The 19463-nt window shown below is 40.1% G+C and overlaps 1 protein-coding gene across 28 annotated transcripts in view; it reads right to left on the minus strand.

Moving 5' to 3' along the window:
* Positions 1-19463, minus strand: part of CD44 (CD44 molecule (IN blood group)) — an 84679-nt gene that overhangs the window by 17210 nt on the left and 48006 nt on the right. For 3 of the 28 annotated variants that reach the window (XR_013442370.1, XM_036106796.2, XM_078058209.1), the window contains exons 6-14: positions 16696-16815; positions 14482-14610; positions 12907-13032; positions 10242-10355; positions 9653-9769; positions 6820-6948; positions 5249-5377; positions 2047-2148; positions 188-277 (exon numbers count right to left, since the gene is read on the minus strand). The exons of 2 other annotated variants lie outside the window; for them this stretch is intronic. Coding sequence is in view for 25 of the 26 variants with exons in the window: in XM_036106796.2 (XP_035962689.2) it covers positions 188-277; positions 2047-2148; positions 5249-5377; positions 6820-6948; positions 9653-9769; positions 10242-10355; positions 12907-13032; positions 14482-14610; positions 16696-16815 (1056 nt within the window). In the remaining variant the exon portion in view is untranslated. The remainder of the gene's footprint in view (positions 1-187; positions 278-2046; positions 2149-5248; positions 5378-6819; positions 6949-9652; positions 9770-10241; positions 10356-12906; positions 13033-14481; positions 14611-16695; positions 16816-19463) is intronic. 23 more of the 28 variants (XM_078058205.1, XM_078058212.1, XM_078058210.1 and 20 more) reach the window with 19 other exon arrangements.

A 19463-nucleotide genomic window follows, 5' to 3' on the forward strand; every position in this document is an offset into this window, starting at 1 on the left:
TACAATAGCTTCTAAGAGGCCTACAAAGCAGAAAAATCCAAGAACCACCACCAGCCGCACCTTCTGATCAGAAATAACAGCATAATAGCCGCCAAGTGATATACCTCCACCAAAGACACGGTACAAACATCCATGATTTATGGATCTTTATCAAGAGCTGAAGCCAGCTGGGCTTTATAATCCTTACTGCTAGATGTTGGAGTAGAAGTCATTGAATGGTCTTTATCTTCTTCCAAGCCTCCATGTGATGTAGAGAAGCTCTGAGTATGACTCTGCTCTGTTTCAATGAGGGAGGAATCCAGCGTTAATTTGGAGCCATGAAACAAATCCTCTGTTATCTGCTGACAGGAAGGATCTAGCTATGGTAGTGTCAGACAGGTAGGTGCCTAGGAAGACCGAAGTTTGGGTATACCATTCTCCTCTGATTGATAGAAATGTACAACAGAATTCTGTTTTGTCCTTAATTGGCCCTAAGAACCTCTTTTTCAGTACAATCAACAAAGGTAAAGTGCCAAGGTGAAGCCTGAACCAAAACTTTTGTCCACCCTGAATCATCCTGGCCCAATTGTAGCACCGCTTCTAGTCACTTAGGAAAACCGGGGAACACAGAGACAGGGAAAAAGGAATGGTTGAATTCTGGTGCTCCTATACATGATCAAGAGCACCCAGCTGTGGGTCGAGAAGTGGGACTGTAGGGAAATGAATACCAGGATAGCAGGTAGCACAATTCTCATGACAAAAGAGGAAGAAGCTCTAGAATCTAGAACAACTTGCTCAAATAACTCAGATCAAACTTGCACAAAGAAATCTTAAGTCCCTTCTAAAGAATATTAAATTAAAGTTACCATTTTACTCTATTATTAGGTTTTTGATCTTGTCTGTGAATGAGGATTCTCATCACTGCACTGAAACATCAGGAAACGCTTGCCTGAGCAAACACAGGGCCCTCACTGACATATACCAATTTGAGGTTGAACCACTGCCCATATCTGAAATCACTTTGACTGTTTTGATTTGATTTCTTTTGTGTTCTTCTAAGAAAGGTACTGACCTCTGAGTTACAGGTGCAAGCATTCCATAAAGCACATCAGTAAGCCATGTCCACCACCAAGTACACATGACAACCAGGAGAAAGACATTCACCAAATCCCAATCCCAGTGTCAGAATAAAAGTCAGCAGGGACATTAAGTGGAAACACAAGACCCTCCCTTGGAGGGGACCGTCTTAGGCTTCCCTCCATCTCCTTTGATGTGTAACACTGTGCTACATACATTCTTGGTGATCAATACATGCTTGCTTATTTTTCCTCTGCCTAGAAGGGCTCACATGAAGGACTCTGCCCAGTATGTGTAGCAAGCAGTGAAATGAAGCCCTCTTAATTCTGGATTTCTTTCATATTCTGTCCAGAAATTGCAGATGACTTCAGTCTGATCTCTAGGATAGCCCTGTCCATACAGTGGCAATTTAGCATTGATTCTCTCAGATGTTTAGTAATAGGAAGAGATATTAGCAAATGTTCCTCTTTTGTTCCCGGGCCTCGGCACCTTTGTTAATGGTCAACAGTATGTCTTGCCCCTCTTTTGTGGGCTGCTGTAATTTCCCCATTCTCTATAATTATCTGGACCCAAAATGTCTTTTCACAACCATGAAAGCAACCCTACTCCTCTCCTGCCTTGATTGGAGGAAAGATGGGAACCAAAAGGAGATGGTTAAAACATAGAGAAACCACTGTCTTAGCCATGGTCTTGGGTTTCACTCACATAACTATTTTGGGAAGGAAAATCAGGTTGGGCAGAATCCCACAACCCTTTTAGTTTCCTTAACATAAAGTCATTGCATCTGGAAATCACCAAGAATGAAGGCAAAATCAGATTTAAAGAACCCACCAAGAAAATATAGGCAATGAAGACCCTTTCATACTCCGGGCTGAGCTGAGACACGTAGCCCTAACTGCACCATTCTACCACCAAGCTTTGCATCCGGGCCAGGGTGAGCAAGAGCTAAAGCGGGACTACAGGCCAGCAGAGGGGCTGTTATATCCTTACGAATTGTCACTGAAAAAGGTCCTGTCCTGTCCAAGTCTTCCACCAAATGTGTGTTTGGATCTGCAGAAGGCTGACGTGTTGTATTATGGCTGGAGTCCATATCTGAAGGAATCAAATTGGTGTTAATGCTTGATTTACTAAGCTACTCCCTGAGGGTGGTTTATGGTCTCTAGACAAACTATTTTCATATGCAAACCTGGACTAGAGGGAAAAAAAGTACATACTGATTCATGTCTCCAAAACTGGAACAAATTATGACTTCTTCAAAAAGTATCACAAGAAGTAACTGGCTTTCATTTAAAGGCTAAGTGTATGAAAGGTGCAATTTTTGTTTATTTTTGCCGAGTCTGCAAGGACACTAAATAAGCACATGACATGCCTCTCAAGCCTTGCAAAAAGACAGAAACATAGCCCGCGTGTGACTTGTCCCATGCCATACAGCTTGCTTCCCTTATAGACACATGTGTTCTGGATCATGGAGAAAAGACAAAATGTACTGGTTCGGACATGATTTTTTCTCATCTCCCTCACCTGGCAAAAGATTTTTTTTTTTTTACAACCCTCTTCTCTCTTTTGGTCCTTTCTGCTTCCCAAAGTGAATGTGCGTATAACACATAAAATTATCATCCAATACTACCTACATGGAAGTCACGGGAAGTATTCGGGGGCAAGAAATAAGCGGTAGAGGTCAGTGAATCATTCTCCCCATAAACATAAGTATGAGGTGTCTCTGGAATTTAACGTGTCCAATGCTGAGTGATACAGAAGTGTCACTGAAACATTTAAAGGTGCTGTTTCTAGTAAATATCACGAATCCGTGCTGCTGGAATAACAAGTCCTGAGGGAAACAGTGACCAAACAATCCAAGAGCCCCATTGCTGTTGCTGGCTCTCTAGCTCAAAGTTCACCCACACTGCTGCATCCAGACAGATTTAATCAGGTCCAGATGACTCCAGAAGGAAACACTTGAATATTGGGCACTCGCATCTACACTGAAGCCGTTACATACAAGAAAAGACAACCAAGATCTTTGTAGGACAAAACGTGGCTGACTGTATTATCCCAGGTTTCAAAAAGGAGGAAAGGCCAACCCAAATCAAAACCCCAAATGGATATTCTCCCAGAAACGTCCTGTCTGTTGAAAGTGTCTAGACACTCTTGCTCATCTTCCCTTTTATAAGTAGACTCCTTCAAGACGTTTTGCACTATTCTATGGTTAAAGCCAATTGTGTTGCCCTTGAATTGTTCAATGTAATGGGCTCTCTTTCTGTTCATCAGTATGGAGGCTTAATATTGATCCAGAAGGGGCACCTGGGTGGCTCAGTTGGTTAAGCGACTGCCTTCGGCTCAGGTCATGATCCTGGAGTCCCGGGATCAAGTCCCACATGGGGCTCCCTGCTCAGCAGGGAGTCTGCTTCTCCCTCTGACCCTCCCCCTTCTCGTACTCGCTCTCTCTCATTCTCTCTCTCTCTCAAATAAATAAATAAAATCTTAAAAAAAAAAAAAATTGATCCAGAAGGCTTTTTACTGGCTTGGCTTTCCACCATGGATATACCAGAGCTTCCAGCAGTCATGTGCATGAACATGTATATGTGTTGGGTTTGCATGTGGTACTTCAACCCCACAACCTAATGGCCACAACATAGCCGTTCAAACTCATCTTTCTTTATGACACATGGACCCAGTCGCTCTGAAAAATTGATTCCTTGGTTTCCCTTCCTTTATACCTCTCCTTACATGAGTCTCCTTCCTAGAAAAACTTTCCCTGACTTCCTTTCTCTGACCATCCGTGTTTCTTTTCCATTTTTGAAAAAAACCAGATTAGATGCATCTTTCTCTGACATTCTCTGGAGGGTCCTCTGAATTTTTGTGTTTATTGTTGGCAACATTCATTTGACATCTATTACCTATCGTCTAGTACTGTTAGATACATTTTGATTTATCATTGATGATAAATGTTTTCTTTTCCTAGCTAAATTTTAAATCAGCTAAGGTCATGGAACATTGTGTAGCCATAATGCATTGCACATTAGAAGATATTTAATACAATTGTAGCTTAAGGGATATCTGATCATTAACATTGGGGTACAGCATAGGATGTTTTAAAGAAATGAAGCCATAGAAACTGTGGGATTCATTTTGGAGATAATTTTGTTCAATTCAATATTGAGAGACATCATCATTGTATCTTAGAACCCATTTCCATACAGTTTATGTTATGCATACCCTTGGCAGTTTGGATCCAGATAATATATTCAATGCTATGACTGAAAATTCACATCTTTCTATTGACTCTTTTGGTTTATCTCCCTTTTTGGAATGTGACATTTCTGCCATCAAGACATCTTGTCGAATAATTAAAAAAAAAAAAAAAACTTGAGTAACTCAATTCATGGGTATAGTAAGGAGCATGGATTCTTCAGCTTAGTAAAGACTGAGAAAAGGGATGACACCACCGGCTGCGAACTCCTACAGATTCTCTCTGATGAAGAATTCCTTTTGAATATAAAAATTGGTCAAATAGAATCACAATCTTCTATTCTTGCTGAACTACAGCTAGTATCTTTTTTACTCTTTCATTTCTGTTTTTAATTGCTAATAGGTAAATAAGAATGGTATTTAAGAAAACAGGGATTCCATCCTGTATAAAAGTTGTCCATTCATTAAATTTGCAAACATTTATTGAGGGCCAAGAGTGGTCTAAATCCTAAGTCACTGGGTACTGTATTTCTCTCTCAATGTGGCAAGAGTGAATAACGTTTTCTGAGCTTTTTAGTTACTTGTTTGAAATGAGTACTCACCAATTTTTTACCTCTAAGTTTTCTCTCCCAAAGACAAGTTACATCTTTGGGTCTACAGTGACAGTAGTAACTGAATTCGATCACTTCACTCTTTTTAAAACCCTGTACTTAAAAGTAAGTGGAAAAGAAACCTTGAGACTGCTCCTTCTTCAGAGAAAATAACTTCCACTCCCACCATCTTAGAACTAATTCTTCTTTACCCCTCTGGCTGAATTCTTCAGTCTCAGCCCAGGATTTCATATTCAGATGAATGCCCATATCACCCCTACCTAGAAAACCAATTTCTAAAGAAACTTCAGGTGCCTTAGGAAGCAGTCTAAAATCAAGGGCACATTTCTAAGTAAATAGCCATTGGGTGGCTTTCAAAAACAGAATATATAAAAAAGCTCAGAGGCTATTACCCATCCATCTTTCTGTTTGATGATCTCGTCCCATTGGATGTGAGACTGGGTCAAAGAAATAAGTCCAGGAGCTGTCCTCTTGACTCTGAGTTGTCATTCTTTGGTCTGGATGGCTGTCTTGGGCTGGGGCTGTTGTGACAATGTAGTTCAAGCAAATGTCAAAGTGTTAGTTGACATCTGGCCAGGGATACATACACTGATACTTTTAAAAAGACTTTATTCTCTAGACAAGACAATGAAAGCATCTTCCTGGTATAGAGGGCCAAGAAGATGTGTAAACACAGAATGTTTTAGCAGGTATGGGTTTGTTCATGCTCATTTACTTAGCAATCAGCATGGGAAGTAGAGACCACAAAAGCATTAATGACCCCTGCATGAATAAAGGATGAGTTATAGTCATCACGTGAAGATAAAGAAGTGGTTCTTGAACCACACGCCATGTGGCCACCATCCCCTAAAGGAGGAAGTATCTAAGCACGTGATGTCATTCTGAGACAACCACATCCCAGTGAAATGCACACTGGGCTGGCAGTGATTTAGAGAAGGAATCAGGCTTCCCACAAGATAAACCTGAAATAAATGCCATTCACCTCAAAAGCATGAATGGAATCCATTAGAAGCATTACCTTCTAACAATGGGATTCACAGCTCAAGGGACATATAAGAATTCAACACGTGCTTTTGCATCATTCTGAGCCAGTGGAGATATATAGGTAGAGAAGATTCCAGTAGTAGCCCCTTAGCACCAATCACACCACGCAGCCAGTCACTGAATCCACTGCTCTGGCAGGTAGGCATTCAGAAGCTGCCACACACCTGAAGGACATTCTGCATTATCTTCTATGTTGCAAATGGAGACAGGGGACTATTCTGATACCAAGTGAGAATACGGAATTCACATTCTTTTACAAGACAGGATGCATTTCCGTGTTTCTGCCACACAGACAAAAGAATCATGCATAGCAGCTTGCAGAGCCAAAGTTATCTGGCATCACTTAGAGATGATGACAGAACTCGAGTCCAAGTTCCACAATCCCACAACTCAAGAATAGAGAAAGTGTGTTTTTATAAATGTAAGAAAAGAAGCACCGAGCATTCAAAGAGAAATCTCCAAATAGACATGACCAAAGGGCTAAATGACATCACACAGGTATTTTTTTAACTATCTGGCTCCATTTCTTCCAACGTTAGGATTCTAACCAAATGCTTTCTAATGTGCCCAGTATTTCATAAAGCCATGTTGTAGATTCCTTTATAAAACAAGAGGGAGTATTTGGTCAGATCAGTCTCTGCTACAATCTCACTGGGGGATGCCCCAAACTAGATCTGAAAGTGACACACGCAAGAGACATATTCTCTGTGTCTCCTTTGTATGCTATATCATTCCTGTTTTCGTGATTTGTTATGAGCATCTAAGGGTTGGCTCTGTGTTGGCCACATCATAATTTATTAAGGAAACTTAATATCTTGTGACAATTCCTTCAATGTCTTTCTGTTCAGTGTCCTCAATGCTCAACATTTAACCCAAGAGGAAGCTTCCACCCAAGTTTGCTTGTTAAACAATCCATTACCAGCTGTCCCTGCTGTTGAATGAGAGTCTTCTTTTGGTGATTGGGGATATTCCCCAGGCCATCCATTCTCAAACCACTGCTCTTTCTCAGTAGCTGTTTCTTCCATTGTACTACTAGGGATTGCCTGAGCTGTGAGAAGAATGTCAATTGTGAGCCATGATTGTCCAACTTCCTTAACAACACATATCCTAATACTTTAAGGCCATATACACATGGGAGAAAAGGTAGAAAAGGAAAGCAGCAAGGAGAGAGATTATTGGTATTCTGAAAGAGATATTAGAAATCAGTGGCCCAATCCTTCAATTTTTCGGATAGGAAAACTGGGACCTAAAGTAGTTTTGCTCAGATTAAAACAAAGTTAGGACTGGACCACAGTCTATGAATTCCCAGTATGATTCTTAGGTTCTTAGTTTACCATACTCTATGGCCTCATATATCCTTGTCTGAGAGAACAGTGTGTTCAAAGAATTAACCTCTTTGCTGCTGTGATTTGGGGGGAGGACTGTATTATATATACCAACTGATGACAAAATCAGCGTGGTGGGAGGCCTTCTCAAATGGTGGTCACATAATCCACGATCACATGCACTGGAAATGCACCAGCAGTGGATTTGCCCAGCATGAAAGATATTGACAATGACTGGCACATTACGAGGTTACGTCTACGTGGCATCCAAAATTGCCAAAATTACTTTTTAACAAAATTAAGTCAATGGAAGAAAACTATTCTAGCCAGTGTTTGGCATTATATAAACAATAGGAACGTGTGGCAAGCTAAAAATGCCAACCCCTTGGTGTTGTAATTGTCCAGTTTTGAAAAGAATAAAATGAATGGAATAAAACTGTATCAGGGTACCTTTGGGAAAAATCAGAAAGCTACTGTCATTTTCATTTATAGCAACTAATAGCAAATTTTTAGTTCAACAAGAAAATGAGAGCCTATAAACTTGCCAAGCCAAAGTATATTTTGCAACTGGTAAAACTGGGTTGTATTTCAAAATTTTAGAAAAAGATATGTGTGATTTGATAATAAGAAAAATCTTTAAAAAATAAAACTTGTGTCCTTATTTTACCCTTGCACTGGCCAAAGCATTCCTGGGGTTAACTGGTTATCCAGAGGGAGGAAAAAAAAGTCCGAAATCTTCAGTTTTACCTCCCACTGACTAAATCACTACCTCCTGACAAATAATGAAGTTAGAAAAACTATGAGCCTAATTACAAAAAAGGGGAAATGAACCCAAACATAAACTGCTTCTTCAAAATTTTTTAGAAAAGAAAGAAAAAAAAAAGACAGAAATGCACGCATGCGCGCACACACATGCACACACTTTTTATAAACGTAATGATCCTTTAAATACCCAGTAACCCTTGCTGTTTTCAACATATGGATTAGCAGAGTATAGGATTTCCATTGTCAAGTAAGAAAGTTGACTCTCTTCTAGGAGTTGTAATGTTCTTTGATAAAGCCCAGAGGTCACCAACCAGAATCTTTATGTTTGCAAGTACTGATAAGAGAATTGTTGTAGTGGTTACTGTTTTCCCTTTTCCTCTGTGAGGTTCTGTCACATCTGGCTTTTCAACTACCCTCCAGGAATGATGCCCCCCACCACCACCACCTTCTGACAATGGGCTCATTAATTCCAAGCCTCTCATGTAGCTGGCTCCTTTTTATGTTCAAATGGTCTTAAATTCTAAGATACACTCTTAGGTTCCAAAGGGGATTGGTATGGAATCCCATTCTGAAGAGACTTCTGCTTCTCATCGCCTTCTTCTATCAGAAGATTCCTGTTAACTACGCCCATAGTCCTCACACAAAAATAAAATTTACTGGGATAAGTAATGAGATGCAGGCCTGTTGGGCGTATTCAGTACAATGCCCAGGACTTAAAACCTATGTCCTAATTGATGTCTGAAATGTTCTTTTGTTGTCTGAAGGCATCCCTCAAACTCTGGCGTCTCCCTTTGGTTTCTAAGTGGCTGCTTCTTACATTCTTGCTTTAGGAGTATCCAAGGCTAACAGAATGATAGTTAAACCATAGTTTTGAAGATGCTACAAGGTGTTACCCTAAATTAAAGCTTCTTTTATTCCAAACATGATAGGCATATCGCCAAGAGAGAGGTGAAAGAAGAAGAGTATATACTTCTTACTTTTTTTTTTTTTTTGTCCCATCCTCACAGACCAGTAGTGAGACTTGAGATTGTTTTGGAAAACCTGAGATGTTGGCACGTAAGTAGAAATAACAGCATCAAAGCCTTCCCCAAGTTACTCTGGGCTTAAAAGCAGAAAAAGAACAGTCACAGAAATTCAGATATAGTCTCTATGAGCTACTGACCTTCCTCCAAAGAATACAAGGGATGCCTTTCTACAATGCAGTGAGGAACAGAATGTAAAAAAAGAAACTGATTCACCAGAGATCTTCACAGAAAAGAAGGATTCCAAAGATCATCACACTTGTCAAGCTCTCTTTCCAGGCCCCACTGCTCAGCACCAAAAGATACATCTTCTTCACACACTTCCATAAACACACACAAATCACCCAAATGGAACCTCGAGGAATCTCTAACACAAAAGACAAACATATCTCAGATCTTTTAAAAACATTTTAACCTTTCCACCATTTTGACCTTTTGGGCAACCTAACCAGTTAGCATTTTTCTCCCAATTTCTAAAACTGGTATATAGATTTGGCAGCTCTGCATGCTCTGTGGATAAAAGAGATGACTGTATAGAAATAGAAGATGTGGCTAACGTCTTAAACAAAGTCTTCCCTATTCTTCAGAAGGACTTCATTAAGTCATGGACACCAGCACAGCTGACCATCAGCCTCCTTACTTGTGCTTGCAGGATGCTGAGCCTCCTCTTCATCATGATGCTCATGGTGAATGAGAGGAGAGTGTGGTTCGCGGGGCCAGGCCTCTCCGTTCGTGCTGGTGCCACTTTGGTCCACATCTGCCGTGATGATGGTTATATACACTGTGACTTTTTATCAACCAACCTTTGGTGTTGTGTTCTTCCATTAAAATGCATGCTATTTAACAGTGCCATGCCTAAATAGGACCTCCGAGCATCTATGCTCAATACTTTTGAGTGACTCCACTCATCTCTCCCAAGAGAAAAATCAATGGGCAGGAAATTTCTTAATGATCACCTGTTGTTCTACTATAATCACTTTGTCAAGGGCAGCACCGTAAACCATGCTAATGTGTTCATTTTTATAATAAAGCAACATAAAGTATCTTGTGCCCAGATGGTATGATTGATAAATGACTCCTAGGTCGAACTGAGTATCCTCATGAAAGTTAAGAATTTGTGATGAGACATGAACTACATTTCCCACCATGTCCTGATGACTGACCTTTGCAGCATCATAGACTTTGAGGGGAGGAAAAAAGTCTTTAATGAAGTATGCATAACCCATTACCAGTCATCCTTGTAGTAGTCTGAAGTAATACTCCTGGATTCGATTCACCGGGGCTCCGCGAGGTCCAATCCTGGTTCTGTTTTGGGTGGTTAAAAAGCCGTGGTGTGGTTGGAACTGTGATAATGATGATTGAAGCAATTAGGAAAATGTTAGCTCTTGAGCCTTCAGCACTTGTTTTGCACATCTCTCCCTTCTTTGGTCTACAGAGTGAATCATCTATACCAGCTCGCATAGATGGTTGAGTGGAAATGGAGGGAAAGCAGAGAGGATTTCAGCTTGATTCAGCCATATTGTTAAGCACCTCAGTGTCCTCTGCATTCTGTCACAGAATACACTGGGCTCAGAACATGAGATTTTCCGGAGAAAGCAGCCAAAGGAGCTGCGGCAGAAGGAAGAACAGCTTTGCAAACACCAGCCCTCCACCGAGGAGAACCAAGAACATCAGAGTTTTTGCCCATCCATGCAGTCTGTAATGGCCCTGTGCGCTTGAAAGCCCAAGGAATTGGTATCACTGGCAAGTGTGCTAGACCAAGACCCTTAGGCTGAAGAGGTAGATACCTGAACATTATACCATGATGATATGATCACTTTATTTCATTAGTAGTTTTGGTGGGGAAAGGCATACCCTGAGCAACCATGGATTTCCTACAGATGATTGTAAGAAAGAACATCTACCTATAACAGCCATATGATTTAGCTGTACATTTCTGAATGTTTAGCAAACACCTATGGTATTCTCATCAAATACAAAGCATTTCATGAGCAAGCCATTCATAGCCAATGAGAGAAAAACAAGGTTCATACATTCAGTAGAAAAGCACCATAGGTCACCAACCACCATTACGGCAGCTCCCGGAAAAAAAAAAAAAGAGGCATACATCCACCAGAGGCCTGATACTGTCACCCAAAATGATAAAGCTGGAGTAGGAGACGCACCTGACAGAAGGATCATGACAAAATTAGGATCAGTTGCTCTTGTGAAAATATTATGTACAAACCCATCCTAATTCTCTCAAACTTAATTTTGATACCCAACTAATACAAAATTCTTTTCGGAACTGTAATACTATCAGCTTGACTTCACAAGTGAAACAAGTTGGGTTTAGAATCATCATCCACATTCTTAATAAGCATGAAAAAGCGGCAGTTGTCTTTACCCCTACAGAAGAAAGAAGGCATTCTGCTGAATTATGTGCACAGGTGCCAAGCAGAAAAGTGAACTGAAATTGGAAAATATGCCACAGAGATGAAAAACACCAAGGGACGTTTTCCTCCGGGAACTTGATCACACAATTTATTTTCAGGTTGATCTGTTTGGGTTGCCACCCAAGAAAACTGAGTTTCTCAAGTATCAAGACCATATCTTTACTCATGGCCCCACCTGGAAGATGGGACCACATCCTGAACCCAGAAGACAGTGTGACAGTAAAGCTCCAGTGTTTTTGGTTATTTGGTTTTCTTTCTGAAGTTATTAAAAAGAGTTTCCTTGTTTTATAGACCAAGCTCTGCAGTGGTGTCTGGGCTAAAGAATACGCCATTTAAAAGCTTAGATATAAAGCATCTAGTTCATCTTGAGTATTGTGGTATTGATGCCATATAGTCAGATGCCTCAAAGCCCAAGCTATATTTTTGGACTCCTCCCTTCCTGGGTGCTGTCCATTTGGGGACAGTCCTCTCGGGTTTCAGAAGGACAGTCAGAACTTCAGTGACCTGAGAGAATATAGTCACACTGCAAAGGTCAACCTTCTCTAAGGACAAGAGTGACGGAGTGATATGGTGGAGTCAGTTCGGAATTCTCGTCTCTGTTCAGCAACATCTCAGATCATTACAGATATGTCTAGGAAACCCAGTCATCTAGCTAAATATTAGACTGACCTTTGCATGTTTTTTAAGGGATGTTTTCAGCTCGCTTGCCATCTCTGTTCTCAAAGTTTTATAACTGTCACAAATTTGTATACTATTATGCAGTATTTTCGCTATTTGTTTTTAATAATTGGCACTGTTTTAATTAAAGCTCAGCTGATGTTTGTCCTTCCTTTCAATGTCTTTCTGTTATATTGGTGCCCTACTCATTTTTTAAAACTAGATTTGTTTCCTTGATTTCAACCAAGTTTTGATGATGATTATTCTTGAATTCTGGTTCCCAACTTTAATCTGTTCTAGGGCCATCTAAGTCTTCAATGTAGAATCATCTACAACTTTTAATTAATATCCTCCCACTCACATTTTATTGCTTCAATAAACCAGTTTGAAGGCAAGAGCTCTGCCTTTTTTCATCTTTGTGTTCCCAGCACTAAGCACAGTAGGTACACAATAAATACTTGTTGTAATGTTTTACTATGCTATTGTCTGACAAAGCTCAATAATTCAAGGAGAATCTGCAGCAGCAGACCACATAAGTACATGAAACAGAAAGAACCTAAGGCATTAGGAGTTTTATAAATATTTTCCCCATTTCTCCTCCAAAAACATTTTGACTTCCATTTTTTTTAAAGTCATTTTTCTTCCTTCATAATCTTACCAAGATATAACTAAAGTGTGATCAGTCATAGGTATATGCTCATTTTCCACATTAACTATTTCCCAAGGTAGACACTATTGGGCATCACTCAGATTAATCAGCAAGCCTTGCATAAATGGTTCTACTGTAATTGATTATTCTTACTGGTGCTGGAGATAAAATCTTCATCATCATCAATGCCTGATCCAGAATAATTGGGGTGTTTGTCTCTTTCATCTTCATTTTCTTCAGTTGGTTCCCAGCCTGCTGAGATGATATTTGAATCCGTACCTGTTGTGGTGACTTATGTTAGTGGCTGAACTGGATGCCAAGCAACCCATTTGACAAAGGAAGAAAATCAGGCACAGAATGTATAATGGAATTCCCAACATTTCAAGAAGAGAATGAGACATCTGACTTGTGTACTCCCAGATTCTTATATTCTGGTCTCTGAAGGCTAATGCATAGATCTAAAGACAATTGGCTGTGACCTTCACAACTGAACAATCTCTTTAAGAAGTAAAAAGAATAAATATGGACAAAACCCAACCAGAGAAACAAAAGAAAAACAGGCCAGTAAACACTCCCCCCTCCCATGCTTTCGTATTATTAACTTATTAAGCACGTGCCCTTAAAGCGAGGGTGTCAAGAATAGAATGGAAAGGTTTCACACGTGCCTATTTGTTTTGTCAGCCACCTGCAGAAAATTTTCACAATCTAAACACATGTCCGTCATTTTTAAAATCCCATGGGTGTATTCACGATTTGTTAATTCATTTGTTGACTTCTCCAGCATCATATCACCAGAGCTCTGAGCACAAGCTGAGCTACCATCCCAACAACAGTGCAGCACCCAGCCATAATGACGTTAGTCACTTCACAGAGAAATCATGCCTGGCATTTCTTAGTCAACCAAAAGGGTCAACTAAAGTGGACTGGAGCCAAGATTCTGAGAAATTCTCACATTTTCCCTTCTGGACACATCACAAAAAAGAAGATGGAGACCCTCTGCCTCTTCTCAGTGGTTGCTGTAGAAGGAGTCTCTTTCCTGAAAAGGGGTTTCCTATACTTTGAATGAGAGTTTTGAAGCGACCATTTGTCTTTTCTTACTATCAGTGGCTGCCCCAAGAATAGTTCCACTGATGGAAAGTTTCTATATTTTTCTAGCTCTAGCTATGCTATTTTACTTTCTCTTGGAAAGTCAAGAATTTTTTTTTTTTAAAGATTTTATTCACTCATTTGACAGAGAGAGACACAGCGAGAGAGGGAACAAAAGCAGGGGGAGTGGGAGAGGGAGAAGCAGGCTTCTGGCAGAGCAGGGAGCCTGATGCGGGGCTCAATCCCAGGACCCTGGGATCATGACCTGAGCCGAAGGCAGACGCTTAACGACGGAGCCACCCAGGCGCCCCAGAAAGTCAAGAATTTTTAATGACTTTTGTCACTTTGGAATATCTTTCAGAGTCAAAATTTTGTTCTGTCATCAAGAAAGATTGGTTTCCTTTCACAGTGCTCTTTTAATAGCCTCCTCCAGGCCTGTATTAATTCTATAGAATAGAAAGAAGAAATCTGCTTATTAATGCTATCAAATCAAACATATGGGTCTCCGAGCTCATGATCCTTTGAAAGTCATCAAAAACATTTGTGAAACTAGAATGGACTTCAGGCTTAGTATCCCTGAGGTCAATGAACTATTGAAACTGTCAAGAGATCTTATGAAATAAGATAATAATAACTCATTACCAGCCATTATCGTTGTTGTGTGAAGATGATTCTTGGACTCTGATGGTTGAAACCACCATGAAAGCCAATCCTGGGCTTCTCGCCTCTTGGTTGCTGTTTTGGGAGTTGTACCACTAGAGCTCATCGAAGCTGTTGTAACCATAATTGAATCGATGGTTGAAAGGTTAATTATCAGTCCCTAAGAAACAGCACTGTATATGCTTCTACTCTTTTACCACTCAAGAGAGTCATCTATACTTCATATAGATGGTGGGAAGAAACAGAAAAAGCGCACAAGTCCCACTTTATTTTCGAGGCCCATACTGCAGGTCATAGAATGTCAGAAATGGAAAGTCCTTAAATATCATCTGGTTCATGATTCTTATCCTAAAGAGGAAAAAACTGTGTTGGATGGAATTTGCCTTGTCTGGAGTCAGAAAGGCCGAATGACAGAGAGCATGACAGCAGTCTTTGAATTTTGAAAAACTATAATGTAGAAGAGGGATTAAATTTTTGTCTGTGCTCCCAAAAGGCCAAACTAAGGGCCTGTGGTGATCATTGTCAGGGGAACAAATATTCTCCCAAATGTTGGATTTAAAAGGTTATAATCTGGACTATCCAACGATGAACTTCTTCATAAAGTATTGTGTTCCCCACCATCAGAAAGATCACTTAGCAGGAAAATTTTGTAGATCAAATGACTAGAAGTGTTGACTGAACTAGGCTATTGAAGATCCTCTCCAAATCTGAGAGTCTATGCTTCTGAAACCAAGCTCTCCAGAGTCCTAGCCCTTCATGTTCTACACACTCTATCTTGGCCAACCAATATCATTCTCTAAGAATTTAGGGTATGATATTTCTGCCAGCAATCCCAGACACATAATCCCAGCAATCCCCAACACACAGAGAAATGCCACATGAAGGGGAAGATAGAAAAAGATGCCTTTCCACCTTTTTCCATTTAGTGCCCAGATCCTCCAGCAATTTTGCCCATGGTCATTTTTTTATACCAAAACTATATTTTGCAAAGCAGAACAGGACATTTTGAGTCCATTTTGAAAAGGTGGTAATCAATCAGGAAAGATGGACAGAAATGAAGTGACCCAAGGATCTCACAAATAAGATCAGAAAATAAGAGCCCTGGTTTGAAAACTTCCCAAGACCGCCATTTCTGCCACCATGATGTGCACCAGAAGAATATTAAATAGTGGATAAAAAACTGAAAAAAAAGTTGAAGCAGAGAAGCTGAAGCCATCATTAAATCCCCAAATACAAAAGTATTTGTGATTAGATTTCTTTTTTTTCAGCTTTCAAGAAAGCCCAGAAATGGCCCAGGATGAAGCACTGACAAGAAGACTTTTTCCTTCACAACATTTGTTCTATGAAGATAAGCATTGTAATTTAACATTTAAAAATAGCATATTCTTTATTCTGCGTCCCCCCTTCCAACATGACCTTTAGCACCATGATATGAAATCACAACATAACATCAGCACTGTTTTCCTTACATGAATATTTGTTAAAATAAAATATACTTTATTCAACTAAACAAGTGTTAAGGACCATTTTTATTACTCTCCTTCTGCAGAAAGAATGCCCAATTATTTTGAAATATGGCCATATCCTCCACCAACAAAAGTTAATAAGTGAAGATATGCCTGTAATCTCCCATTGTTATAGGCCTGGAAACTCTTCCCACATAAGCTCGCAGTCCAGAATACTTTGCAGGGATTTAGAGTTAATCATCAAACATCCAGGCATCCTAGATTCTGATGGAAAACAACAGGTCACTCCTCCACTTTACAGCTGAGGATTGAGAAGTCCAAACAAGTACACAGGGCCTACACTTTCCATCCATAAGTCAGTATTTCCCTCTATTGTTATTGACTGTGATAATTAGATCAGCAGAAAGTAGGAGTATCCATTTTCTAATAGACTTCTTTCAAGAGGATTTGTTCTAAAGGAATCTCCTAATTAAAGCTCCTGAAGGAAAACTAATTCTGATTCTATGTGCATGCTGCCAAAAGGAAAACAAGTAGAACACAGAGGAGTATCCAGTTGTATCCCCAGATCCACAGGCCTCTCTGATAAACAAAATGGTACCAGATCCCAATTCCCTAAGGATCAAGACAGGACATCAGTGCGAAACTTCGACGTGATCATGGATGTCCTTCTCCTTATACTGAAAAACTTGGCATTCAGGACAATGGATAAGCAGAAGACATAGCAGTTTACCTGTTGTTGCTGTTGCTGTGTGATCCCGAGTCTTAGGCTGTGAGTTACCAAACCAGGACCACATCCAATGATTTTGCTCCTGAACTGCTGCGTGGCTGTTTGAGTGCACAGTTGAAGTAACTGGATCAATTATGAAAACACCATTTAGTGAGATCTTTCTACAAAACCCTTACTCTCAGCTCTATGTATATATAACGTGTCTCTATTATAGAGCAAAGATTAGAAAAGAAAGATTGAGGCCTGGTTTTATCTTTCCAGTCTCCTAAAGTCTCACATGAGAAATGCAAATTCTGTATGGGTATCAATTCAGAGCTACTCATTCTTCAAACAGAACCCTCTGGACACAGGCTCAGAGCAAAATCAAGTAGCTACTTAACAACCTGTAAAGGAAAAGAGATTTTATATTTACTTGATGAGGTGACCCAGCCATGGACTGAAGGTCTTTGATGCAACGTTTCATAAAGTTGCTTTTATTCATTTGTTTTTGGAGTGTCTTTAGAGGTTCTTACTTGTATCTTTTGGGCCTATCACTTCATGCCGGTAGCCTATGATGACAACTGGCATTTCAAAGCTCCACCCACACTCACGAACTTCAACTCAAGCTCTATGCTTGAGCAGGAACCTTGCAAAGGGTGTGTGTTCAAAATGTTGAAATCAGATAAAGCTTTGTCAAGTCTCCATCTATCACCTTCTGTCACTTGTAATTCTAATTCAGAATGTGTTTCCAGAAAAGAAACAAAACTGCCCAAGTTAGAGAAATTCTGGATGCTATTCAAATTAGAGAAAGGATAATCAGTGATATTTTGCAATTTGAAATTTCCCATTTGACTCTCAAATAGGACTTGAGGCCAGAATGTTTCCCCGTGGAAGAAGAATAGCAAAATCGTCAGGATAAACATCTAAACCAGTTGAGATTTTTAAAAGCCATTTTGAGTTATAGGCCCCTTTGAAAATCTGATATAAGTTATGACTTCTGTCCTCAAAAAAGTGATCTGACACATACACATTCTCAAAATTTTGTATATTATTTCAAGCTCTTGAATGCCTTATGGCCCATCACTGAACCTATTGGAGGTCCATGAACACCAGGTTAAAAACTTTGACTCTAGATACACCAAATGTCAACAACCTGTGCACTATGCTCCATGTTACAAAGGGCACATTGGCAAAGAATAGAAAATAGAGACATGGGAGCCAATTTCACCAATGATGCCCCCAGATAAACCCAAGCATCCCCCTGAAAAATTCTCAGGCACCCCATTCTGCCCTCAGAAACTTTATTAAAGACACAGAGCTCCTGCCACCTTCACCCTATAGAAGACCAAGAAGAGACCAACAGGAAGTAAACATACCAGAGCAAGATAGAAATAGGAATTATTTCTATTTTCCTGAAAGGAGTCATATGAGATTTGGGGAAAATGGAAGGAGCTACTGTCTAGCCAGCAGAGTTTCCAATTGTCCCCACCCAAGTAGGCGATGCCAGACCAAAAATATATATGTATATATTTCTTTGACACCCAGAAGACAAGGAAATAGAGCGTTCCAAGGTAGGAGTCTCTGCTTCCTGAATTAGTTTAGGTTTCTGGATTCCAGAGAATACCAGATCACCAATAGAAAAGAGGCTGACGACATGCCTCCAGGAAGCCTCTTCCAAAAATAACATTAATAATAAAAAGCCTGCTGGAAGTCAAAACCTACCCAGATGGTTGTTCTTACTGGCTTTCCCTATTGCCATCCACTAAGGACCCTTAAGGAAGGAATGAGCCAGCCAACCTAAGATGCACTTCTCTGTCCTCAGCCAGACCTCTTCTTGACATCTGTTCTTCTGCAGGCATTAGGGAGGATTTGCAATCACTCATCCCCACCAAGACGCACCTTTCAGTCTGATAGTCATGAAGCTTTGGGAATCTCCTCACTGGGCTCAGAAACTGGGGTCTATTCAGGAACTTACCAGTAGTCATTTTTTCTAATATGCCAGGGGCTGCTTTCAAGTTTCCACCTGATTTTTTTTCTCCGACACTCTTCTTTGCATGAATGGATTTATCTGGAGCTACCATTGGCCATTTTGGATGCTATGGCACTTCAATGACTCTCAGGTTAGCCCTGGACTCACCCTGTTGGACCACTGAGTCTCTTTCCAAACTACTAAGAGAAACTTAGCTAAGTGCTTTGGAAAGAGAAAAGCACAATTCTTTCCTTAACCCAAATCCTGAACTATGTTTTAGTGAAATCTCAAAGCATTCCTTCTCCTTGGTTTCTGAACAGCAGATGGGCTCCATGAAGGTCAGTCCAACTCTGAGTGCCCAGTAACTAGAGCACCAGCATAGAGAAGACCTCAAATATTGGTTACTAGCTTATAAATCCTTATTTCCTTTCAGTACTACTGGTACTTACCACTGGATCCCCAGCATTAGAATAGGCTTGGTACATACTAGGTCCTCAAAATCTGTATGCTGACTACCTAACTTGGGCAGGAAATGTACAATCCTAAAAGATGTGCTGACTGTTCATTAAGTGTCCTTGTTGCCTTTCTAAAGTACATGTGTAATACTCACTATTTGATATAGGCTAATAATGGCTTCAATGTGAATTTCACCTAGTTCCTAAAAGAAATATTTTGCCACGATTTTCTTCTTTGGTAGGAAATAGTACTTTGGAGTAGACTTGATCTGCCTCTTGCTGAGACCACTAATTGCTACGTTTGCCGACATCTGACAAAATTGCATGCTCTGATGATAGGCGCCTTCCATATGGTTACTTTAGCAAGG

This window comes from Halichoerus grypus, chromosome 11 (genome assembly GCF_964656455.1).
Source record: "Halichoerus grypus chromosome 11, mHalGry1.hap1.1, whole genome shotgun sequence".
Taxonomy (NCBI): Eukaryota; Metazoa; Chordata; class Mammalia; order Carnivora; family Phocidae; genus Halichoerus; species Halichoerus grypus.